The 26,341-nt window shown below is 46.0% G+C and overlaps 1 protein-coding gene across 1 annotated transcript in view; it reads right to left on the reverse strand.

Annotated features, from left to right (window-relative positions):
- ADAMTS6 (ADAM metallopeptidase with thrombospondin type 1 motif 6) overlaps positions 1-26,341 on the reverse strand; it is a 1,840,341-nt gene that overhangs the window by 734,400 nt on the left and 1,079,600 nt on the right. Inside the window, exon 11 of the mRNA XM_085631708.1 lies at positions 4,896-5,037. Within this exon, the coding sequence (XP_085487834.1) occupies positions 4,896-5,037 (142 nt within the window). The remainder of the gene's footprint in view (positions 1-4,895; positions 5,038-26,341) is intronic.

The following is a 26,341-nucleotide window of genomic DNA, read 5'->3' on the forward strand; positions in this document are numbered from 1 at the left end:
ATAAATATATTAGAAACATAATCACATCGTATACACTGTGCCAACTGGCACTGGGCAATTTTACACAGGACCGGGCCAATCGGGCCATGGTCAGAACCACCAGAATGCAGGTAAGTAAATGCAAAGCACAACCAGTACCTTCTGGTAAAATAGTGACCTAAGCATTAGACACCCTCCTAACATATCCTGGCATGACATTAGGCATAAAACACTTAGAGCCTAGAACCCATTAGCATAACCATATTACGCACTAACCTCATAACCATAAACATCATTAGAGGCATAGATCAGGGCATGAAGGCATTGCGCAGTAGACATCACATTAGGCCTCATATTACGCATAAATACAGAGTTTAACATCACCCAACTGTCCCCTGCCCGTTGTCCAGCAAAGTCATGGCCTAGCTGCAAATGCAGCAATAAAGTGCGCAAAACTGGTCTACACGTGGAAGCTGCCCACTAATTGATGGGCAGCTGCGACCATGAGCATGGGCACCCGAGTCCCTCTCTGGGACTCTAAACGAAATGCCCCCAAGTTGCAGCTACCTGCACTCTTGCAGGGCAGCTGAGATCAACACCAAAGATACAGGCACTAAGGTGCCAGGAGAGCTCCCCTTTGGGACTCAAATCTAGCAGGGCCTAAACGTTGCAGCTGCCCACTAATTGCGGTGCAGCTGTGCAGGAAAAAAAAGATGCAGGCACTCACTGGAACAATGGCGCTGGGCTCTGGGCCCTGCTCTGGGGTTCTCCCTATGAATGCAGCCCGCTCTGCACCACTGTGCCCTCGTGAAGCCTTACTCTGGGACTTCTCAACCTAAATGCCCCAAAAGGAATGTTGCAGCTGCCCACTGTCATGCGGGCAGCTGGGAGCAACCAACCCACACTGGCACCCCCTGTGCCTCGGGACAGCCCTCACTCACCGGCTCCTTCGATGGCTGTAGATGGTATTCTGGGCTCTCCTCACCACATGGGAGCCCCGCTTCGATTCCCGCACAGGGATGTCTGTCTTCCGTTGCCCCGGTCCCCCTTCCTGAGACTGGGACTGCGCGGCGACACCCTCGACACGTGGGCGGCCTCCCTTCGGCTGGGGGAAGTAGAAATAGAGCCCGCGAGGCTCCTCTCGTTGTCCCAGCAGGCCCCGCCCACCGTCAGACGCGAGCGCCGGCCTCAGCTCTTCCTTTTCTTCGTGGCAAGACGGGGTGGGCACCTGCTTGTCGATTAATCCATCACTGCGGGGTAGGCACCCGCTCGTTGGAAAAGAAGATCGCTACTACAGGCTAGGCTCCCGTCTCGCGATCTCCCTGGTGCCGGGACTTCCCGCCTCCGCTCGATGACACGATGACGGGATGGTGGGAGTCCCAGTTGCCAGGCAACACTCAGTCTTCCCTCGGGGCCGTGGCGGTGAGTTTCCGGCTTCCTTCGCAAAAGTAGCAGGGTGGGCACACGCCAATAATGAAATTTCAAAGTGCGGCAAATGAGGGGTAGGCTCCCTCTTCCTTAAGTATACAAAGCGGGGTGGGCTCCCGCTCGAGAAAGCACAGATGCAGGGGGATCCCCACGCCGGGGATTCCCTCTCTAAAATGATTGCAGCTCTGTGCTGCAGTAAAAGGCAGAAGCGCTGCTCCTCTTGGACAGAAACTAGAGCGCTCCCCAGGCAATAAAGGTATAGCACTTCCCAGGCGTTTGAAGTCCCAAAATCGAGGGGAAAAGAATGGAGCACTCTGGCAAGCAATAGAGAGCAAAGCGCTCTTCCCAGGATAGGCAAAGTTCAGGGGGGGCACAAGGCTGGGCTCAGGTAGGCCAGCACACAGGGCCCTCCAGCAGGGAGGCAGTCCCTTGTGGTGGTTCCTCCTGGAGCCCAGCAGTAGCAGCCCCCAGCGTCAGGACAAGCACACAGAGAACAAAATACATGGGGTCACAGCCCTTTCTTATACACACATGTCCTTTGTTACCAACTGTAGGGCATGGGGAGAACCAGTTACAACTGGTTCTGGAGCACTTTGTTTTGCTCAACCCCTCTCCCTATTCACAGGACAGGCTAGGGACATCAGACGTACCACAGGAGGTGGAGCCAGCATTGTGTAGGGAAGGCACAGCCCTATTCAGGTCCCAGGTGCAACTCCCCCCTCCCATCCGCATGCAGATCTCTCTATTCACCACTGGGCTGACTCACCCTGGCTCCTGGAATTCCCCACACCATCCAGCGCCTGCCAATCAAAAAGCCAGACATGCACTCCACATTAGGCAGGCAGACACACTGCGCACAGAAGTGCCAACTTCTAAAAGTGGCACTTCTCCACAAGTCACAATAAATCCGCGCACACCATTGCGCAGCATTTATTCTCATGAGTTCGCACATACTAGACTTGACCCTGAACTCCTCTCACAACAGGAATTACCATGGACACACATATCCCCCATGCATTCCTATGGGAGGGCAGGCCAATCTCACCATACGCACTCAGAGTGCGCCCGCACTTTACACTGGGCCATAATGCTAAAGTGCGCAGAGGCCAAAAACAACTAATATTAGGTCACATTAAAATGCAAAAAGTTTAGGGGTGAACCTGCCAAAAGGGCCAAGTCCAACAATATACATGCTTCATCTCCATATCTAGGCTAGGTATAGTTAGGTATGCTACACATCGTAGGAGTACGCCAATGCTATTGTTTTATATAATCTGCTTTTATTCATCTTATTAGCACTATGGTAGGAATGTATCTTCTATTATGATATTGGTGCTAGAGATCACATTTGTCTGCTCCTGTCTTTTGATTGTTGCAGCGAATATGTTTCATACTAGACTGACGCTTGATCAATAAATAATTATTGAAACTGTTCCAATCGTCATTGGGGGGTTGGTAGTGGCACTGTAGAGCTAGCTGGTCTAACGGCTGACTCATCCTGTGTGGGTGTCCAAAGTATGTCTGAACACCAAGCCCTCAGTTTAGGTCATCCAAAACGTGCAGGTCCTGGGGGGGTACTAGGAACTACACGACAAACCCCATTGTCAGATACGGCTAATTTCCAAAGGGGTATTCTGCCTGTTGCGGAGTGGATGGAGGCCAACTGCTTGCAACTTAATACAAGCAAAACTGAGATTCTCCTCCTAAGGAAAGATATGCACTCTCAGAGCGACTACTGGAGGTCCTCCCTCACTCGGTCCTCCTCCTCGTCCTAAGTCTGTGGTAAAAAAATCTAGGTGTTTGGGTGGACAAGGCATTAACTTTTGAAGCACAGGAGAAATCAGTGGTAGGCACATGCTTTGGACTTATGCGTGGGCTTAAACCCATTTTCTGATTCTTTGAACCTCCCACCCGACAAGTAATTATTCTAGCAGCTATCCTTTTCCAGATAGACTACTGTAGCATCCTCTACGTGGGAACCAACAAGGCTGTGATTCTCAGTATCCAGCTGGCACAAAACGCCATGGCCAGGCTGCTGTTCTCACTTCCAAAGTGTTGTACTTTCTCTGGTCTTATTCGCAAACTGCATTTGCTCCCCATTGAGAAGCACGCGCATTTTAAAACTTTGTGCATCACCCATAAGATCTTTTTTTCTCAGGGGCCTCGCATCTTGCCCAATCTAGTGTCCCCGTACAGGCCCTCTCAGGCATTCTGTTCAGCCAAACATAATTAGCTTCTTTTCCACGTGTTAAGAGAGTCAGAGTGGGTGGCTGTTCTTTCTGCGCTAAGGCCCTAGCCCTTTGGAGCGCACTCCCTCTCTCCCTTTGGATTGTGCGAAACCACTAGTCTTTCGGGAAAATCCTGACGACCTGATTATTCTCTTCTTAGCTGCTTCCTACGGCACTTTGCAATAGGTCGCTTTTTGCCGTGTGCTCTTTTAAGACTAGAGAAGGGACGCCCTGTTACAGGGACAGGTATGTGCTTTATAAATCCTTTAACATAACATAACATAACACATGGCCCTTCTCATTTACACAAGATACTTTTAGCTATCTCAAAGAAATTCTAAAAGGAAAATCGCTTGATGAAGAATGAAAAGTACATATGGCCACTAACCTAACACTAAAATATGAAGAATGTCAATGAAAATAATTAACCCAAATGTAGTGTACCTGTTACTACTTGATGAAATACAAAATAACAAAGACATCAGTCATTCAATAAGTGTCAATAATAGCTATAGTTTTACATGTGCTATTAACAGAACTCACAGCCTTTTTAAATTGAACCGAAAAGCTCAATAAGCTTAAGTGTCCAGAGTCTCACTCATTTTCACTTTAATTCACACCTAGGCACAGGGAAATAATACAGAATAAGACTCAATACCTATACCTTTTCAACCATGGCACAACCTATGGAGTAGCATGGTACATGTCCACTAAGAAGTCTCGCCGCCTTGTTAGGGTAGGAAGTGCCACATAAATGCAAGTGCAGTGCATTACATACTATCATCTAAAAAGATGCCAAACACGTATAGTGATATAAGGACTGATAATACATCCACTGCCACAGTGGAAGGAAAGAGAAGAAACGTGTGCCTGTTGGCTGAAAACGACTAAAGTGAAATAGAAAAATGCTACAGTATAATTTCCATGCATTACCTGATACTATGTGTTACTTCAACGTAAAAGTGCCACAGAAAAAATATCAGACCAATTTCTACAATCCACGATGCTCAATCATTGAATTTAAGTGCATAACAGCCTTGTTGTGTAACCCATGTAAACAATCGTACATGTAAACAGATGCTTAAACACTAGGTAACATTTTTACCTCCTATTTATTTTGGTACAGCTATATGATGGCAGGACAATTTAAAAACCGTCTTACTTATAATATGAAATTTCCCTAAATATATTAATTTGACTGGAAGAAATATATAAGAGCAATTAATGTAAACATGCAATGCAAGGATTTAGAATTCTTACCCCATATTTACATTGGCGAGATGTTGCCCCGTACTGGAAACGGCACTGTTCATCGGCGTCGTATACTTGACCTGGGGCTACAGCTGGATAAAGAAAGTCACGCTTGGGAGGTTCGTTATCAAGGCATGTACCACGGCCAGAGCTGTTTAACATAAAGAGCCAAAAGCATTAGGGACTACTTAACAGAATTAAGAACACCATGAACTGAAAATTAGTTGGTACAATTAATTAGAAAACCAGATATGTACAAGTGGCAACGTGACACAGAGTTCCTTAATGAAATTCAGTCACTGGATCTGGAATCATTAAATTGGGAAACATGGGCATTGGTGCTGGGAAGGAGACATAACGGGTCTCTGAACGTTTTCTGTGCTGTAGTAGGCCTCTGGCACCAATGAGTTATATACGGTACATGAGGATTCTTCTCTAGTTCACAAAGCTGCAGTTAGCATATAGACATGAATGAATAATATGTAAAGTGTGCATCTTGAGCACTGCTAAGTTACACATGTACTTGAAAATATAGGCACTCGCAAGTGATATGTAATTCAAACAGGGTAAACATCACAAAGCTGGGTATTCACAAAAGCTAACACATCTCTCCCGAATAATTGTGTATCCAAAGTTTTAAAAACGAGAATATTAATCTTCAAAGGATATCTCAGTCATCTTCAGGAAAAGAAAATACACCCAAGTACTGGGTGTTAATGTCCTCGGAAGGATAAAATCCTAGCCCATCAATAAAGAGAACGAGAGAGGAGATACTGCGATCTTACTGCGGAGAGGAGCTTATTTGTTCACTTATACGGAAAGGAGATGGACTAGGATTTTATCCTTCCGAGGACATTAACACCCAGTCTTAGTACTTGACGAGTGTATTTTATTTTCCTGAAGATGACTGAGATATCCTTTGAAGATTAATATTCACGTTTTTAAAGCTTTGGATACATATTCATTCGGGAGAGATAGACAACTTTGGACCACATTTGAACACGGATGGGCAACGAGCGTTTTGCCAATCACCTTGATAAAGTCTAAGGGGAGATGTAACACGTGTTGGCATAGTGGAAGTCTTTCGTGCTGGATGTAACAACAACAAGAATTAAAAAAAAACGCCAGATTGAAGAATCTGAACAGTGTGGACTCTGTGTATTTTAGTGTGGCCCAGAACATAGAATAGAATATTCTTTTGAGCAAATCATTACTTAAGTGATATATGCGTGGTATTTGCGATATAGATCAATTTTACTTATCCAGTAATTGGGGTGAATCTAATTGCTGAAGGGTGTGCTTATCGGTGCTCTATTCTCTATAGCTTCTACACGTATATTAGACACAAATAATTTACACGTGGATGTGACAGGCATGTCTGAGAATTTACAACAGTTTTAATTTTTGTGAAAAGGGACATTATAATCCTAAAAAAACACTAATCTAAAAACAATGTGGTAACCACACCATCAGGAATTTCAGTCTTGCTCTTGGTCTCTTAACTTTGAAGCAAGACTTACCAATATCTGGAGTTAAAAAAAGAAAAACAAGAAAATATGATTGTACCAACCCTTAAGGAATTAAATCTACATAGCATTAAGTTTAAACTGGGAACCAGATACAGTAATAAAACCGGCCATACGTTTTTATGGGCACCAGTTGTAAATGCGCAGGAGTTCTCTGGAGGTGAGGCTCTCCGCTTCCTTCCAGGGCCTCAGCAGTGTTTGGTCTTGTTCGGATTACAGTTTTAAGATAAGGTCATCATAGTGTGAGGTTTTAATGATGTTTTCTTCTACTGGAATATTCACTGCCTTCGCAGAAATACAATTTCGGCAGGCAGCAAAGAGACGAGCAACGGTTATTCAGTCAGAAGTATTTTACCCCTGCTTGTACAATCCTGCAACAATTTCTGTTACTCGGCCCAGAATAGCGCAAATGCTGCTTTAATTTTTTTTTTTAGAATTCCTTAGCAGGTATTGTGCAAAAATGCCCTACGTTTCTGTTAGAACTGGGGTCACCAATTCCGACGTGGTAGCTTGGCGCAAGGTAGGAAGGCACCCGAAGGCAATGTGTAAAGCAGTTGTGCAGCACTCACTCACACGGATTCAGCCATGCGCACACAATGTAGGACACTACACCAAGTGGTTTGATAAAACAAGATCTTTTATCTATCTCTTGTCATTGCCAACCAGTTCATTTCCGGAATGATGCGGATACTTTGCAAGGCAGCAGTAAATTCATCCGGGTAGCTACATCAGATAATCATAGAGCAACAAACAATTCATTCAGATACGTGAATCAGTGAATTGCAGGCCAACAATTAATTCATTCAAGTGAAAACAGGTATAAATTCCTTCAAGTGAACAGCACCATTAACCTTTTGGCCACAAACAGCTCATTCTAGCCCCAACACGGGTGCAACTTCATTTAGGGGAATAGTGCAGGAAATCTCAGGGCAGCTTAGAATTCATTTTGGCTCAAAACGGGTGTAAATTCATTCCAGTAGTTCAACAGGTAATCGCAGGTAATTTCCAGGGTAACAGTTACTTCATTTAAATTACCATTGTAGGTGGTTCCCAGGTATCAGTTAACTCATTTAAACGGACATCACGTGAATATTCCTCATTACACTCTCTCATGGGCAATCTGATCTTCCCCCTAGCCCCAGCAGCGGAATTGTTCAGCTTAAATTGGGCCCCCGAGGCCCGATTGCAATACCCTGGAGGGCAGGGGCGGACGCGGGGCTGCCACTGACATGCAGGCCTCTCCACAGCAGCCCCGCTGACCCTGGTGGTCTTCACTCTCCTTCCTCCTCCTCCCAGGGGGGTTACCTGTGGGCCATGGCCTCGGTAGGCCCTTGCAGTCCTGACCCGGCTTGGGGGGAAGTCCGGGGGCTCCTGCTCTTCTCGGAGCCCCCGCGCTGGTGTTCTCCACGGGCTCCGGGCCTCCCCTCGCTGTTGCTGCGGCCTCCGGTCTCCCTCCTCGCCTCAGAGCTCGGGAGCCAATCTGGTCGCGGCCTTCTGGGGGCACGGCTACACCCGCCAGTGGGTGCGCAACTTGAAAAGGGGGGCGGTCGGTGACGCGGCCGGCACTCCCGTCACGTGATGAGGCCCAGCGCAGCCTTCTCCTATACTGCGGCAGCCCTCACAGGCTTCGGGGGCCTCCAGCGGTACCGGGCTGCAGCGGGGAGTCGGGCCTCACAGCGGATCAGGGATCGCAGTGCCGGGGGCCGCGGCGGTGAATTCCAGCGAGAAGCACTCGCACCAGCACAGCGCTAGGTTGCAGGTACCTGGGCAGCGCCGGTGAGTTGGGAGCTTACAGCGCTCAGAGGGCACAGCGCTTAGGAGACACCACGTGCAGGCAGGGGGGCACAGCGGCAATTAAGCGATGGGGCAGAGAAGTAGCGCTGAGAGGTGACACAGCGCTCAACAGCAGGCAACTTATTTCCCAGGGGCACAGTTCTGGCAGCACAGCGCTAGGTGGACACAGCGCTTTACCTGTAGGTCCTGGAGGGTTCACAACGACAGTCCATGTTTCCAGGGCAGCACTTATCTTAGGGGGAAAGAAGATGGCAGGTCCTCCTGGCAGGCTTATGAGGGGGAGAAGGGGGTTGAGTTGGCAGGCATCAGAGGCAGGGTGGGTCCCTGTAGCACGCTGGAGTTGGTCCCCTGGGTTTCCCCCTTACCAGGCAAGATCAGCAGGCAGGCAGAGTCCCTCATCTAACTTGGGTACAGCAGGGCCTAGACTCAGTCAGTCCCAGTAGTGTAGGTTTCTCCCCTAGTCCCAACCGCCTACGCTCCGGCAGAGGTTCCCCCAGGTCCAATGGTGCCCCAACTGACTAGTTCAGTTTCCCTCCTTTCCTCTTACACCCCGAGGTCAGGTGACCCTCCTGTAAAGGCGGCAAAGCATAATCCCTCCCAGGGCTGGAAGGTTCCAGGAGCTTCCACATAACTGTCTATGGGACAAAAAGGCGGGATGGTATAGATACTGTATCAAGATGTTCCAGCCTGCTCCTAACCACTAGAGCGTGTATGCAATGGCCACTCCGCAGTAGCAGGGGCCTGTGGCAGCCATGTTATTAGGAGAGAGCTCCTGCACCTCAGCACTGTTTGGCAGTGGTAAGGCGCCCAGAGACGTAGGGCCAACATAAAGATGATGGCAAAAATGAGGTGACAAGGGCAAAAAAAACAGGGTAAGACCACCCTAGGGCTGACAGGTCTAACAGTTTCGCTAAAACATGTGTGGATTATTAACCAGCTCTGTCTAGTATGCCTTTTCCCCAAACAAAATAATTCCACAGACCAATATTTTACAACTTCAGCCCATACATTTTTCTTTAGAAGGAAATGAAAGGAAAACCACGTTAAATTGTATATTTTTACACATTACATGTGTGTTTGCTCCACCCTCCTTCGTCTGTCACCTTCATTCTCTTGAAGCAACAGTATGGAAAACCAATCAGATTTCAGGTAGAGCCTCTCTTCGCCCTCCATTTGTCTTAAGCTCTTGTAGTAGCTTGCAACCAAGAGCTTGATGCCAACCCACACTCTATTCTCGCTTTTGTCAAGAAGAGGGATAGCAAGTGTTAGCTTAACTGCGCAGCATCACATATTTTAATCTACCTGTTTAAAAAACAATTGTAGTACACTGTGCAATATTGAAATCTTTTGCCATATTTTCATTTGAGTTCTAACAAAATCGAACTGCCAAATATTGTCATTTTCCTTCTGGCCTTGATCCATCTGATAAATTCTCTTACTAAAGAGTCCAATAGGATAGGTGACACTTCAAAACAAAGAGAGAACAAGGAGCCACAAAGGATTCATAATTCTCTCCCCACCTGCATACCTTGCCCTCTAAATTACTTCTTCCAGTAACCCAGGGTTTGAGGGAGCAACTATGGTTGTGGTTACAGCCACGGTCTTTGGAGAGGGACGTGTGTAAGGATAAACTGCTCGATCCGCTTTGTGAAGTATAAGGTAAATTTATTGAGAAATCACTGAGCGACCATCAGCATCTCACTGTGTCCTCTCTTCTCCCAACCGCATCCCATTGAAGCCCCTCACATTAGTATTCCCCATTCCAAAGTGGATACAAATACATTAAGAGTAAACCCTACGTATTTTCCGCCCTAAAACAAAATAAAGAAATACTGAAAAAATAAAAATAACATTTCATAATACTGTAATACAAAAATCTATGCTCCCAACAATTACAAAGAACAAAGGAATCTCCTACCAAAAGATTTACATAAATACTAATTTACAATGTAATCTTCAAGATACTTTGGACCAGAAAGTTTTCGAGGGGATTAATCTTTGCATACTGTGTTTTTCTCTGCAGCACTACTTTCACAACCACGCTCAATCTGTCGTTGTACAAAATCCATTTGTTCACCAGGAGCAGTCATCAACCTCTCCTTATTCCACCCCTACCATCCATTGTGCGCACATCATTAGACCATACTTCCATAGCTTGAATAGGAGGAGTGAATTGTGACCCACCGGAACCCACCTGAACGGGTCTTTTGGCACACATCCAACAACCTATCCAAAACCTGTCTCAAAAAATTCCACCATCCCTCGTAATGCTACCAACCTCAGTTGAATGCACCTCCTCACTCACATTCTTAACTCCTTGCATCAATTTGGAATCAATTGTAGACAAACCCATACACTCTCTATTCAACTTAGTATTAGGTACGTGTGTCCTCAACAAAACAAAAGGAAAAACACAACTACAGCTCTAAGGAGTGGTTCAATTTGCCCCTCAAATTAAGCCTATTAAATGAAGTGAATTGCAAACGCCTCTTAAGAGTCCGATTAAATCGTTCGGCCCACCCATTACTCCTGGGATGATAAAGGGCAGACTTGGTATGCTTGATACCTGCTTCCTACAAAAATCTCTTAATTTCAAATGACACCTACTGTGTTCCATTGTCAATTACTAACTCACTAGGATACCATTCTATTCTAAACACTTCTTGCAGAACTTGTATGACAACTTGGGTACACAGAGCACTCACAAATTTCAACTCCAACCGCTTGGTCAAATAATCAATTAACACTATGGCATACTTGAAAGTTTCTCCCAACACCTTATGAGGGCCTCAAATATCCAATGCCAACTTATATCATAGTACCATCGTCAAATCAATAGTTGTAACAGGAGATTGGTGCGTGACCTGTGCCATATCACTTATAGCACAAGCATTACAATCTCTAACATACTCAGGCCAGCAAAACTCCTTACGCACTCTCCGTTTCAAAGCCCGGATTCCTAGATGTTCTTTTTGGGTTAAATCCAGCACTCTTTTTTGTAAAGCCAAATGTACCACTAATTGTTGTACCCAACACAACAGTCTTTGCTCGCAAGTCAACTCTTGAGAAATGTGTAAATATGATGTAAATTCTGATTCTTTCAACTTGGCATTAGGCCACCCAGTAACAATTGAGTCTTTCACCTGTACCAATACATTTTCCTCCTCCAACGCACTTCTCCACTCATCTTCATGTAAAACTCCTTTGAAGACCCAGATACACATTCAACAGCACAGACCATTTCAATGTCTTCCATTGAACCAATGCCACAAGCAACCTCAGGGGGAGATAATTGCAATAAACAATTGGCTACAACATTTTTTTTTTTAAACTGAAAATGAACCCCGCACCCGAGAGAAATATTTTCCATTTATATAGCTGTCATAGTACAACTTGTTCTGGCGAATAAACACAATATATGAACAGATGAATAACTTCCCAAACATAAAAATCACACAGTCACATTTTTTTTTTGCCAGGAACATATTCAATCTTATATTCGTATTCTTCCAGGCAGCACTAACACTTTGCTATTTATGGTGGGTGCTAACCATGCCTTTCTGGTGGTAAACAGACTCACTAATTGTTTATGGTCGTTGCGTATGGTGAAATTCACTCCCCACATGTAAGTTTTAATATTTTGTGGTCTCCACCACAAAGTCAAAGCTTCCTTTACTATGGTAGAGTAAGAGGCCTCCGCGCCACAAAGCGCTCTAGAAGCAATGACTATCACCTCTTCTCTTCTGTCTTTTATGTTTTGCATCAGCACTGCACCTAAACTAGTATTGCTAGCATCAGTAACAATCATACGGTCATCACTGATATTAAAAGGTTTGAGAAGATTGGCACTCACAATACCCATTCAAACTCTCTCAAAAGCCAACTGACATTTGCTGTCCCCCACATACTTCTCACCTTTCTTGAGCAACTTTCTTAAAGGAAAAGTCTTGTCTTCAAAATGTGGCACACACTTATAATAAAGTTCTATTAAGTCCAAGAAAGATCTCAATTGGTCTTTATCAACAGGTGTAGAAATTTTCTCCATAGCCTCTAAAATTTCTATTTTGGGTTGCACACCCTCCTGAGAAACAAAATGACCGAAAAAGGCAACACCATCTTTGTTTAATTTAGACGCAAAATCAAGCCAGGAGCACACAATTTCTTCAACACATGACTCAATCTAGTATCAAGTACACCCATATCAGTTCCATAGACTAGAACATCATCTTGGAAACCCAGCACACCCTCAACATCCTTAAAAATAAGTGTCATAATCTTTTGAAACACAGACAACGCAGACGCCAAACCAAATGGCATATGTTTATATCGATATGCACCCTTGGGTATCACGAAGGAGGTAGATGTTTAGAGTCTCCAGCTAACTGCACTTGTTGATAAGTGTCAGACATATAAAGGATAGTAAACCTAACACCCTTCCTTCAGCGTGCTCAACATTTCAGATATATTAGGCAAAGGCTCTCGATCCATCCATATATCACGGTTGAGATCACGAAGATCAACACACAAGCAAAGGGACTTGTCACTCTTCCGTGCCAACACCACAGGTGAAAGCCAATCAGAACTTTCAATTGGCTCGATAATGTCCAAATTGCATGGCTTATCCAGATATTTGGTCAATTTCTCCTTGAGACGCAATGGTTCATGGCAAACCTTATGCACCACCAGAATGGTCCTATTATGTAGTACAATTTTGTTTTGGAAGCCCTTTAGGTTACCTAACGAGTCTGAAAACACTTCAGGAAATTCTTTGACCCATGAATTGTTCACATCTGAATTAACTTCACAAATGCAGTCATATTTGCATAATTGGCAATTACTTGGTCATGGTGATTGGGATTCAGTGTCATATCCATATCACCCTGACCACCCCATCCCAACACATCCAATCCCTCCTTGGCAACATATACTTTGCAAAGAGCACTCATGGCCTTGAATCTTAAAGTAGTCGGAAATTCTCTAATCAACTCAATTTGCTTGCGCCATAAGCTAATATCTTTATTGCAGGCCTATTCAAAGGCAACAGTTGAAATCTTATAAAAGTGTCCTGACCAATTAGAGTAAACGGTGAACCAGAATCAAGCATCAAGCGAACTTTCACACCATTCATCCATACATTACACTGTGGTGGTTTTCTCTTCACACCTTGTCACAAATGCACTTGCTGAGAGTCATAGTCATCAGTTTGCTCCTCAATACACAAAACCACATCATCGTTGTTATCACATTCAGAATGTTTGTCAACATTAGACACTACCAGTTTCTGGGAACTCCCTGCCAGCCAAACTCTGGCATTATAACCTTTCCAAATACATTTAAAACACATGGAATTAATTGTAAGCTAGCTCGTTGCTGAACCAATATGACCTCCACATCTAAAAAAAACTACATTGGCATGCTCTTTCTTAGTATCAAAACAATTGTGTGCTTTAAACTGACTCTTCCTCAGAGTATTTTTGTGAATCTCTTTGTCCCATTTAGACCTAAATGTCTTTACACTGGAAGGTGTCTGACGAAAAAAATAACTCTTTAAAGTATATGTCAGAATTCTCAATGCTCCTACTGCTACTCAAAGCAGATTCTGAATCCAGGATCTCAGTAGATAACAGTTTCTCCTGAATTCTACGATTGTTGGTTCTTTCAATTGATAGGTCTTGTATGATCTCATCCCTGAGATCATGATAATTTCAAGAGACAGACAGTTTTCTCGAAGATTATACAAAGTCATCTATAGATTCATCTGGTTGCTGCACTCTTTGTAAAAATGTATGCCTTTCCAACACTACATTCCTCACAGTAGAACACCGCTTATCCATCGTCTTAAGCACAATGGCATATTCATCCACAGCTTCCAAGTAAATAATATCACCCGCAGCTCTCTATTGCGTAACCTGGATTTTCACCTCCTGAACAGGTAAAGTTTTAAGAATAGACCTTCTTTCAGTCCCTAGATTATGCACCAAAAGAGCTTTCTTTTTCTTGTTAGTGAAGTTATGACCCATCAATTGCCTCAAGATAAGCTTCAAAAGCTTTCTTCTGCCTTTGCCTATCCAAAGGATGCCCATCGGGCCAGATAAAGATAGAGGCGGGGCCAACTCACCCTCCATGTATACTGCAAAATGTCACACACTTACCAGAAGGATGGGAACAGTTTCACAATCACTGCCTGACAATATGCCTCAGTAACAACATGCTCCACCATACAGAGTGTCAAAGGAGCGACTCAAGCAGAAGAGTCAGGCACAAAATTCTGACCATTGGAGTCCCACAGGAATAATTACAATGAGAAAGGTCAGGAAAAATGGTGGACACTAAACAAGATGCATCACATGACATGGGCACAACACGAAAAATGCGTTGGTTGCCACACTGCCTCCTTAAGAAAATTAATCTTTCTCCCAAATGTCATCAATGAAAAGATCCAAGAAGTAAGACAGCAAAATGAACCAGGAGGCACTCTGGGAATGAAACAACGTCAGAAGTAACTTGAAGAACGAAGTATCCACACTTTTGTGGATATTTCTGAATAGCACAACGGTGGCAAGTTGGTGGTCGGGTCAAAGATTCCAGTTCCCACTCGTTGCCACTTTGGAAGGACAAATCCACTCGATCCGCGTAATAACGTATGTGATAAGTTTATTGAGAAATCGCTGAGCGATCACCAACACCTTACGCGTTGCTTCTCCTCCCAACTGCCACCCATCAAATCCCCCACCTCTGTATTTCACATTCCAAACATTGACACAAATTCATTTAAAGTAAACCCCACAACATGTTGTTGAATACTCCTCCAGAAAACAGATGCGTGTAGGTTTGGATGGAGGGCAAGGTGTGGTTTCAAAACCCCTAGAGGTGGTGGTTAGTTCAGGACAAATAGTTTTCCAATTGGAGGGAACCCATAGATCTACAAACTGTGAATCATCAATTTGGCATCAGGTCTAATTTGCTCAACTGTTTGGTTCAAACAATTCTAATTTGGTCAGAAACTAATCTGAGATCTCCCAGGGTAGTTGACATTTAAGGGAAAATCAATGCAGTGCTCGATTCCCTGAGCAGAATATGTCTCTGATCACAGTATCTCAGACTATCACAGTAGATGTATCAGGAGATATGCAGGATAACTGGCCATTCAGAGGTGGATCTATTAGCAGATAATCACAATGCCTCACTCCCTCAATATTTATTCAGGTTTCAAGACCATTAGGAAATGGGGTAGATACACTTACGAGTCATTGGCCCAAGTCACTGGTATATGGATTTCCCCCATCCCCTTCTTACCTTGCGTATTCCCTAAGATTTGCCCATATTGGCCAAGAATGCAATGGTTTCCGTTTCTGAGAAAGTTGTTGCTAGACAACATTTAGATCCTATCTCTAGAGTCTCTTGTGCCTCTGACCCTTCCCTTAGTTTCACTGCAGCGTCTGAGGTTGGCAGTTTGTAATTTGAAAAGGAAGGGGCTTAGGAAATTAGGTCTCTTGCTTGCAGTTTCCACATCCATACAGGCCTCTAGAAGACAGTCCACAAGGAAAGTCTATAATCATCACTTGGGTTCCTTCCTTTGTAGGTATTATAAAGATAAGCGGTGTTCTTCTTTAGAGTGTGCTCCAGAGACCATTCTTCAATTTCTTCAGGATAGGTTTGAGAAGACTAAATTGCAGTGGGTGGCTGTTAAAGCTTTGAGCTTGCCTTGGAATTCTATCTCGAATAAATTAAAGGTTTGGCCTCTAGACTATTTAAAGGGTTTGAAGTTTCATGACCAAGAGTGTTGAAGTGCCATGACCAGGAGTGAAGAATATATTTCCAGAATGGGATTTACAACTAGTGTTAACAGCATTACAATAACTACCTTTTGAGCCTCTGGAGAAAGTTACTGAAATGTTTTTGATACTGAAAGTTGTATTTGTGGTGACGATAATTATAGCAAGGCCTTTACGTGAGTTGAACGAGATAAATTGCAATCCTCCCTATTTGAAAATATTTGATGATAGAATTATTTTAAGGCTGGGTCCAAACTTTATTTATTCTTAAAGTGAACTCAATCTTTCAAAAACGTAAAGAAATTGTATTATATATTATGTCGCCATCCAATTTCTGAGGAAAATCTTGCTTTAATTCTTTGGATGCTATGAAGATGACCTTCATGTCCATAGCACTCACAATCGAGAGCTATGAACATAGACAGTGGCGTCTAAGAATCTGATACCACAGCAGCAGCTGTTGTATGCTGCTCCGGTATGAAATCCCCCCCCCCAACCCTTCCCCCGAGTCAAAGTGGGAAACTCTTCCACTCCAGCCCAGGGGAGTGAGACTGTCCTGCAAATGATGCGATCGTGTCAGTGATCCAATACATCATTTGAGGGACTGGAACCCAGAAAATGGCTTCCTAGTTTCCCTGGAAATATAGATGGGGGCCCTGCTCATGGGGTATTGTGCAAAAGGGAGTCATCAATGGAAAGCTGAAAAATTAAGCTTTCCAGTAATACCTTCCTTAGCCTGAAAGCGCAGGTGATGACAGTGAGATACGGTTGCCTGGTACTTTCAGTGGGCACCAGGGATTTTTGGTTAATGATGATAGGGAGAGGTCAAATGAGGCATGACCTTTCTTCTATCACTTCCCCCTGAGCACTCCCCAGCCCTTCCTGCTTTGGGATTCCCCGCGCAGCCGAGCTAAGGGCTGACGCGGGTCTGAAATCTCTTGCCGCCTTTCTGCCACTCAACTCTGGCCACGCCCACAGCCGTGAGGCCACGCTCCCCGAATCCTCTACATAAGGCGCGCTGAAGCCAGAGCCCGCAGTAGAAGATACTAACTCCTGAGGCGAATAGCCGGGAGCACGCTCGCATTTTAAAAAAGAATTGTATTGAATTGTGTGTTTTTACCTGACAAACACTTCCCCCTGAGCACTCCCCAGCCCATCCTGCTTTGGGATTCCCCGCGCAGCCGAGCTAAGGGCTGACGCGGGTCTGAAATCTCTAGCCGCCTTTCCGCCACTCAACTCTGGCCACGCCCACAGCCGTGAGGCCACGCCCCCCGAATCCTCTACATAAGGCGCGCTGAAGCCAGAGCCCGCAGTAGAAGATACTAACTCCTGAGGCGAATAGCCGGGAGCACGCTCGCATTTAAAAAAAGAATTGTATTGAATTGTGTGTTTTTACCTGACAAGCACTTCCCCCTGAGCACTCCCCAGCCCTTCCTGCTTTGGGATTCCCCGCGCAGCCGAGCTAAGGGCTGACGCGGGTCTGAAATCTCTTGCCGCCTTTCCGACACTCAACTCTGGCCACGCCCACAGCCGTGAGGCCACGCCCCCCGAATCCTCTACATAAGGCGCGCTGCAGCCAGAGCCCGCAGTAGAAGATACTAACTCCTGAGGCGAATAGCCGGGAGCACGCTCGCATTTTAAAAAAGAATTGTATTGAATTGTATGTTTTTACCTGACAAGCACTTCCCCCTGAGCACTCCCCAGCCCTTCCTGCTTTGGGATTCCCCGCGCAGCCGAGCTAAGGGCTGACGCGGGTCGGAAATCTCTTGCCGCCTTTCCGCCACTCAACTCTGGCCACGCCCACAGCCGTGAGGCCACGCCCCCCGAATCCTCTACATAAGGCGCGCTGCAGCCAGAGCCCGCAGTAGAAGATACTAACTCCTGAGGCAAATAGCCGGGAGCACGCTCGCATTTTAAAAAAGAATTGTATTGAATTGTGTGTTTTTACCTGACAAGCACTTCCCCCTGAGCACTCCCCAGCCCTTCCTGCTTTGGGATTCCCCGCGCAGCCGAGCTAAGGGCTGACGCGGGTCTGAAATCTCTTGCCGCCTTTCCACCACTCAACTCTGGCCACGCCCACAGCCGTGAGGCCACGCCCCCCGAATCCTCTACATAAGGCGCGCTGAAGCCAGAGCCCGCAGTAGAAGATACTAACTCCTGAGGCGAATAGCCGGGAGCACGCTCGCATTTTAAAAAAGTATTGTATTGAATTGTGTGTTTTTACCTGACAAGCACTTCCCCCTGAGCACTCCCCAGCCCTTCCTGCTTTGGGATTCCCCGCGCAGCCGAGCTAAGGGCTGACGCGGGTCTGAAATCTCTTGCCGCCTTTCCGACACTCAACTCTGGCCACGCCCACAGCCGTGAGGCCACGCCCCCCGAATCCTCTACATAAGGCGCGCTGCAGCCAGAGCCCGCAGTAGAAGATACTAACTCCTGAGGCGAATAGCCGGGAGCACGCTCGCATTTAAAAAAAGAATTGTATTGAATTGTGTGTTTTTACCTGACAAGCACTTCCCCCTGAGCACTCCCCAGCCCTTCCTGCTTTGGGATTCCCCGCGCAGCCGAGCTAAGGGCTGACGCGGGTCGGAAATCTCTTGCCGCCTTTCCGCCACTCAACTCTGGCCACGCCCACAGCCGTGAGGCCACGCCCCCCGAATCCTCTACATAAGGCGCGCTGCAGCCAGAGCCCGCAGTAGAAGATACTAACTCCTGAGGCAAATAGCCGGGAGCACGCTCGCATTTTAAAAAAGAATTGTATTGAATTGTGTGTTTTTACCTGACAAGCACTTCCCCCTGAGCACTCCCCAGCCCTTCCTGCTTTGGGATTCCCCGCGCAGCCGAGCTAAGGGCTGACGCGGGTCTGAAATCTCTTGCCGCCTTTCTGCCACTCAACTCTGGCCACGCCCACAGCCGTGAGGCTACGCCCCCCGAATCCTCTACATAAGGCGCGCTGCAGCCAGAGCCCGCAGTAGAAGATACTAACTCCTGAGGCGAATAGCCGGGAGCACGCTCGCATTTTAAAAAAGAATTGTATTGAATTGTGTGTTTTTACCTGACAAGCACTTCCCCCTGAGCACTCCCCAGCCCTTTCTGCTTTGGAATTCCCCGCGCAGCCGAGCTAAGGGCTGACGCGGGTCTGAAATCTCTTGCCGTCTTTCCGCCACTCAACTCTGGCCACGCCCACAGCTGTGAGGCCACGCCCCCTTTCCATAAAACCATGTGCCACACCCGGACGCGCAGCAGTCGCGCGCTGCGGGCGCGCCGCCAGCGCGCCAAAGGCAAGCCCGTCTGCGCCCGTCCGCGGCCGGACGGGGACAGGGGCCACCCCCCCTGTCCTCCGTCCCATGATTCAATATAACCCAGCTGATCTTCTCAAACATAATCCCCCCAGGGAAGCTCGCTGCCTCCACCGCTACCACCCCCTAAGCCTCCCATCCTTCTGCCAATCCTGCAACGCCAGACTAAACAGCACTCAGCAGACATCGTACCAGCAAAATTACTCCTTACTACTTTTAAACTGTAGATCTCTGCCAAAACATAGTGCAGATATCTCCCTATTAATAGAAGACCGGGCACCTGACGCCATCTTTCTAACAGAGACTTGGCTGACTCCGGATTGTGACCCCGATGTGATCCACGCACTACCTCCTGGCTACAAGATCTCACGCAGAGATCGCACACAAGGTAAGGGAGGAGGCATAGCAATCATTCATAAATCCCGGTATCATTGTCACTGTACCCCAGACCCATTTCAGGACTGCGAAAGCATGGCTTTCTGCCTGAAATTCACCCCCAATGACAGTCTAACAGGAGCCCTCGTGTATCGTCCCCCAGGCTCACTTAACGACTTTCACTCCCTACTCCCTCCGCTAGCAGCAGAATACGTAATGTCATCCTCCAACTTTACGATTCTTGGCGACCTCAACATGCACTTTGATAACATCAATGACGGTACCACTAGGGAGCTAGTCGGAAGCCTGGCTGCGATTCAACTGGAGCAACTAATCCAGTCCCCTACCCACGACAAGGGCCACCTGCTTGACCCTGTCTTCACTAATTGCCCCAACCTTTCGGTCGGCACCATCACACATCTCCCCTGGACCGACCACTTTCTTATCCCCCTTGACTGGAAGATCCACAAATTCACTCCCCCCATTCCTACACCACGTAAAATGAGGAAATGGTCTAAGCTTCCACTGGAACAATGGTCAAATCTACTATCTGCCACAAAGCCGTCTCTATCCCAAGACCCCATACTTGACAATAGCAAAGTCCACAAATGGATCGAGGACTCCATCGACTCCATTCTCCCCATGAGGAGAACCATTCTAAAAAGAGCGCAAGCAACCGCTCCGTGGTATTCAGATGAGCTTAGGAAGAAAAAACAGCAGTGTAGACAACTTGAAAGAAAATGGCGCATGGGATACGACCCCGTCGAAAAAATCAGGTATAGAGAAGCCATCAGGACCTATAAACTGGAAATCAATACAGCCCAATCCACCTACTTTAGAGAGAAGATTATGTCCGCCAAGTCTAAACCAAAAGAAATCTATCAAATAGTTAAGAGCCTTTCCAAGATCTCCGCCCCGGCCGTCCAAGCCGAAAACCCCATAGATAGATGCAACGAGTTAGCTGAATTCTTTTACCAAAAAATAAATAAAATCTATTCGTCATTCTCAACCCCTGCACCTGAACCCACAGCCACTGAACCTTGTTCTCCAACGCTGAATGAATCCCCCGCGCAAGCAACGCTAAACAAATTCCCACTAATGGACTCAGACTCACTCCAATCCCTGGCCTCACAAATAAAGTCTGGCTCCCCCCGCGACCCTGCACCCCCCCATACGATGAACATGGTTAGCCAAGTCATCTTCCCCACTATCTTGGAACTCCTCAACAGCTCCATACTAAAGGGCGTAGTGCCCCCAACCTGGAAACAGGCGATGGTGAGAGCACTACTCAAAAAACCTACCCTCAACCCAAATGACCCAAATAACTATCGTCCCATCTCCCTGCTACCCTGGACAGCCAAAATTTTGGAGAAACATATTAATATTCACCTCACTAAATTCCTTGAAGAGAACCGGCTACTGGATTCCACCCAGACCGGATTCCGTCCCAAACATGGCACAGAAACAGCCCTCTTAGCCGTGACGGAGGAATCCAGGAGGATCCTGGACCAAGGGGGATCAGTGGCAGTGGTCCTCCTGGACTTAAGCGCCGCGTTCGACACTGTCTGCCACAAAACCCTTCTTTGCCGGCTATCCCATCTGGGACTCGCCGGGGCCGCCCTTGACTGGTTAAGCTCCTTTTTGAGCGGAAGGACTTTCCAGGTCTTCGACGGCGACTCCTGCTCCACCAGTAGATCCCTGGATTGTGGGGTACCCCAGGGCTCCTCCCTAAGCCCCACGCTGTTCAATGTGTACATGAGACCGCTGGCTGAGGTTGTCCGCCAATATGGTATCAAAATCATTTCATATGCGGACGACACCCAGCTGGTGGTCTCCCTGGCACAGAAGAACAGCGGGCCCCCTCGGGACAACCTAGCGGCCTGCAAGGAAGAGGTGAGGAAATGGATGACAGCATCCTCATTAAAATTAAACGGGGATAAAACCGAGGTCATGCTCCTCGGCCCCTCCACCCTCACTGACTTCGACCGGCTATGGCCCCCTAGTTTAGGCCCACCACCTACCCCGAAGGAGAATATCAAAAGCCTGGGAGTGTGGCTCGACAACTCACTTACTCTGAACACCCAGGCTACCAAAACTTCAGCAACTTGTTTCGGTATCATCCGGATGCTGAAGAAAATTCTGCCTCTCCTACCTTTCGAAGCCCAACAGGTGGTTATTCAGGGCCTCATCCAGTCCCGGATAGACTTCAACAACGCTCTCTATCTGGGAGCCCCTGAATACGTGCTGCAAAAACTACAGCGAATCCAGAACTGTGCTGCACGTACTCTACTTAAGATACCGAGAAGAGAATCTGCCAAAACGGGAATTCGATCACTCCATTGGCTCCCGGTGAGGGAAAGAATAAAATACAAAACCCTATGCATATCCCATCAAGCATTTCACAGAGCAAACCCGGAGATCAATCATTCTCTTCTCACTCCCTACCTCCCCGGGAAACTACTGCGCTCAACTAACGCATTTCTAGCCACAGTACCTAGAATTAAGAGGTCAAGAGCAGGAGGCAGGGCCTTCACCCTCAACGCCGCCAAACTATGGAACTCACTTCCCCTACCCCTTAGATCCAATCCCATCCTCCCTTCCTTCCGCAAGGAATTAAAAACTTTCTTGTTCAGGAACTCATGCCCCACTTGTCTCCCTTAGCTAGTCCCTCAGTGAACCGGTTCTTCTACTCAGCGCTTGGACGCCTTAGGGCAGCAGTCGCGCTTTATAAATCCCCTTTCATTTCATTTCATTTCTACCTATAAAAAGAAATGTAAACACTGCCAGCCCCACTTTTCTTCCAGAACCTAAAGAATGCATTGCATTCCTCGAATGTCGAGGTGTATATTTCCCCCTGGCTGCAAAATGCAGTTTCAAGCAGATATATACATATAAGTTTTAAGTCATTGTGCATTTTGTTAAAGTTTTTGTATTTTTCAGATGAGATATTTCAGTACTGATTCATGCCACGAGACTGATAACTGCATAATCAATACTATGAACTGAGCTGCCTGTATTGGCCAGGTCGTTATGTGTATTCAAGATAAGGCTCAACATTTCATGCTTTATGCCATCACGCATTCCATAAAAGTTTCATATTTTTCCAAATGGTGCATTTCAGTATTGTTCAATGCCATCCATGCATTGTGGATACTGTGAACTGAACCTGAAGTGGTCAGGTTGTTGGAGGGTGTTCATGATGTGGCTCACCATTTCATGCTTTGCATCATCCTTCAGACCATAAACGTTTTAGATATTCCCAAATAAGCATGTTTAAGTACTGTTCCATGCCACATATATCCCCAGCATAGTGGATACTGTGCACCGACTCGACTACAGTGGTCAAGTTGTTGGTGGGTGTTCATTATGAGGCTAATATTTCATGCTTTATGTCATCCTGCATTCCATAAAAGGTTTTCCTTTTTTCAAATGGGGAGTTTCAGTACTGTTTCATGCCACACGACCCCTTCATAGTAGATACTGTGAAATGAGTTGCCAAAAGTGGACAGGTTGGTGGAGGCTGTTTATGATGGGACTCAACAGTTCATGTTTTACCTTATCCTGTATTCCATAAAAGCTTTTGACTTTTCCTAATGGCGTGTTTCAGTACTGTTCCATGCCACATGTGTCCCCTACATGGTGGATACTGTGCACTGATTTACCTCAGTGGTCAGGTTGCTGCTGGGTGTTCATCAAGGGGCACCAAATGCCATTTTTTACGTCATCCTGCATACCTTAAATAAATTAGCTTTTTTCAGACATGTGTTTAGGTACTATTTTATGCCACCTATTATCCATGTATTGTAGACCGCAAACTATGTGCCTCAAGTGCACATGATGGTTTGAGAGAACTAGAGTTGAAGCTCATGATGATTTGAGAGATATGGAGTTGAAGCTGAAGCTGAAGGCAGCATGACTTTCACTGTGTCATCAATGTTGTCAGACTATAAGCTTATCCAATGTTTGGCCACTCTGCAGAACACCATGAGTAAAGGTTGCAAATTGCCAATATTATTACCATTTTGTGTGAAAGTTTGTCAAGATAGCCATAGTTTTCGAAATAATTACTGCAGCTTAGCTTCTATGTCTAGAATGAGGCTCATATTACTGACATCCCTACTATCCATATTATTTTTTTGTTTGTAAGTGCTAATACACACACACACAGTGCACACATACACACACATATTATTGCAGAGATGGTTCCCCACTTCCTGCAATTCTCAGCCAGCTGTGTGGTGCCTGCTTCTTAGGGGATCCACTTCTGCCACATCTCCTTCATTTTTAGTTTTGTTGATTTTACGATGAGTTTGGTGTTCTGTCACTTCTTTTGTTCAAGGTCAATTGGTGAAGCAAGTCACAATTTTTATGTAAGTTTAAGTGTTCCACGTTAGCATGGTTTGTGAACAAGGTTTTTACATCATTGATCAATGGGTTAGCGTTTTGCATGTGGTAACACAACGAGCACAATTTGAGTAAGTGGTAGCGAAAGTTTGTTCTGATGTGAGTGTTCTTTATCACATTTACCCTTGACGAACGGCAGAGGCTCGAAATGCATTGGGGATAGATTTGTTACGTTTATTCACGGAGAATGGTGAACCGCCATGCGCTGCTCGAGGAAAGTTTGAAATAGCACCTTATTGAACTTGTCACTTGAACTTGTTGCTTGAAAGATTTGAAAAAAGAATAAACATTGGCTTAAAACTATGGAACAACTTGTTAAAGTTGAGTTAAGGCTGTTTATCACATTCAAATTTTGTTCCAAGATAGTGCATCCCAGGTCTGAAATACCTGGCGAGGTCCCAGCTTTTTAGGTCTCGCCTGACCCAGCGCATGCGCTGGTCTGGCGAGACTTATTGAGAGGGCTCCAAAAAGTGCTACCAGGCCAGCCTAGAGCTACAGTGCATGTGCGCGGGCGCGCGCTGCTTTTACCGCGATTACTTTCACTTTCGCGGCCGCACGGCCGCTTGGCATAGCCAATAGGTCTCGCTTTTGGGACCTTATAAGTGTTTAGTTATGCAACTGTTGCATGGCTAAACACTTATAAGGTCCCAAAGGCGAGACCTATTGGCTATGCCAATGCTTGTTTGGTATATACTTCAGGCACATGGACGGAGCGCGATACAGGGGTTGCACACCAAATCATTCACTTTGAGCATCTAAAATTGCACAGACGTTTTAGGTACAAAAACGGTGTGCTTCCTGCCATTTCTTAAAATACCCAGTCCTTTCCCAGAGACAGTACAAACTCTGATCGGCTATTCAAAATTAGTCATGTGCCTATGCCAGGCATTTCAAAGAAATGTATTGACCAGGAAAAACAGCTGTGGAAAAACCTTTGTGTTATACAAAAGACCGTTGCTGTTTAAGCAATATATTAAATTCCAAAAAGCTTTATATGGTTTTAAATTGTGCCTACTTTTTGAAAGCTTTACTGGCTATACCTAAAGCCTCCGAGTAAATTTAGGAACGACACCATCATTTCACCACCTGGTTGTCCCGAGTCATCTACCAGAGGAAAAATTGTTTGGGATCTTGTGAGTCCTCTACTGAAAAAAGGGCCTCACTTCTACAAAGACAATTCCTAGACTGGAATTCCACTTTTCAGGAAGTTATTTTCTATGGAAAGCTGCTTGTGATACAATTGGAACAACATAACAGGATTTCCAGTGGAGCTGGTTAATAAGACGCTTGCAAAAGGACAGTGCAGTGTTTTACGTTGTGAGGAACTGTTAGCCCTCAAATTCCAGGATCCAGGAAAATGTTTATTTTGACCAACATATGTGACAATACAACATTCTCAGTTGGCCTAAGTCCAGAAGTTGAATTGTAATCTGAATTACAACAGATACATGGGCGGTGTTGACAAGCACTACCAGATGCTTCAGCCGTGCAATGCTACATGCAAGACCTGCATCTGATATAACAAGCTTGCTGTGCACCTGATGCAAATGGAAACGTACTTTGCATATGTTGTGGCAATTGCCTTTTGGCTTCTAGACGCAAGATACAATTTCTTGACTTTGAGAAGGCAGCTATCTGCAAACCTATTTCAGATGAAGCTGGAGCTGTTCCAACTGAGTTGAAGTGCGTGTCAGTGATAGTTGGGTCATGAATAGGATGTCTGCTAGGGTCCTCAAAGTGGGTTGGATGTCTGCTTGACTAGGTGTTGGTCTGCCAGAAGTAAAGGCAACCACTTCCAGTAGCCACGCTGCCACTGACCCCAATGAGCGCCCAGGGGGAAAGGGTCCACCAGAAGGAGCCCCTGGGAGGAAAATCTGCAGACAAATAACCTACTTAAAAAGATGGAGGTCCCAGAAGTTGTCAGGAGTCAATGGACAAGATGAAACGGCCACACTGCAAAACTGCCAAGACTAAGCACTGGAACAAGGAAGTACAAAAAAAACGAAAAAGCTGGAGACTGAAGAACAACAAAGAGCTGAATCCAGGGGCGAGAAACACTACGAGGACTCTCTGAGCGTTGCGACGCACTGGAAGTCAGAAAAACATCCATTATAAAGAGTCCTCCATAACTATTTGTTAAAGTAAGTGACCTGGAATGGTGGTGGCTATCTTGGATTGGGCTGATACATAAGTTTCCAGAATCACTACAGAGGGATTCTGGGAAGAAGACTGGGATGGAAGATGGCCCCAAGGGAACTGCCTGGTCTTCCTGTGGTTAGGAAAAT

The sequence above is a fragment of the Triturus cristatus genome, chromosome 2_1 (genome assembly GCF_964204655.1).
Source record: "Triturus cristatus chromosome 2_1, aTriCri1.1, whole genome shotgun sequence".
Classification (NCBI taxonomy): domain Eukaryota; kingdom Metazoa; phylum Chordata; class Amphibia; order Caudata; family Salamandridae; genus Triturus; species Triturus cristatus.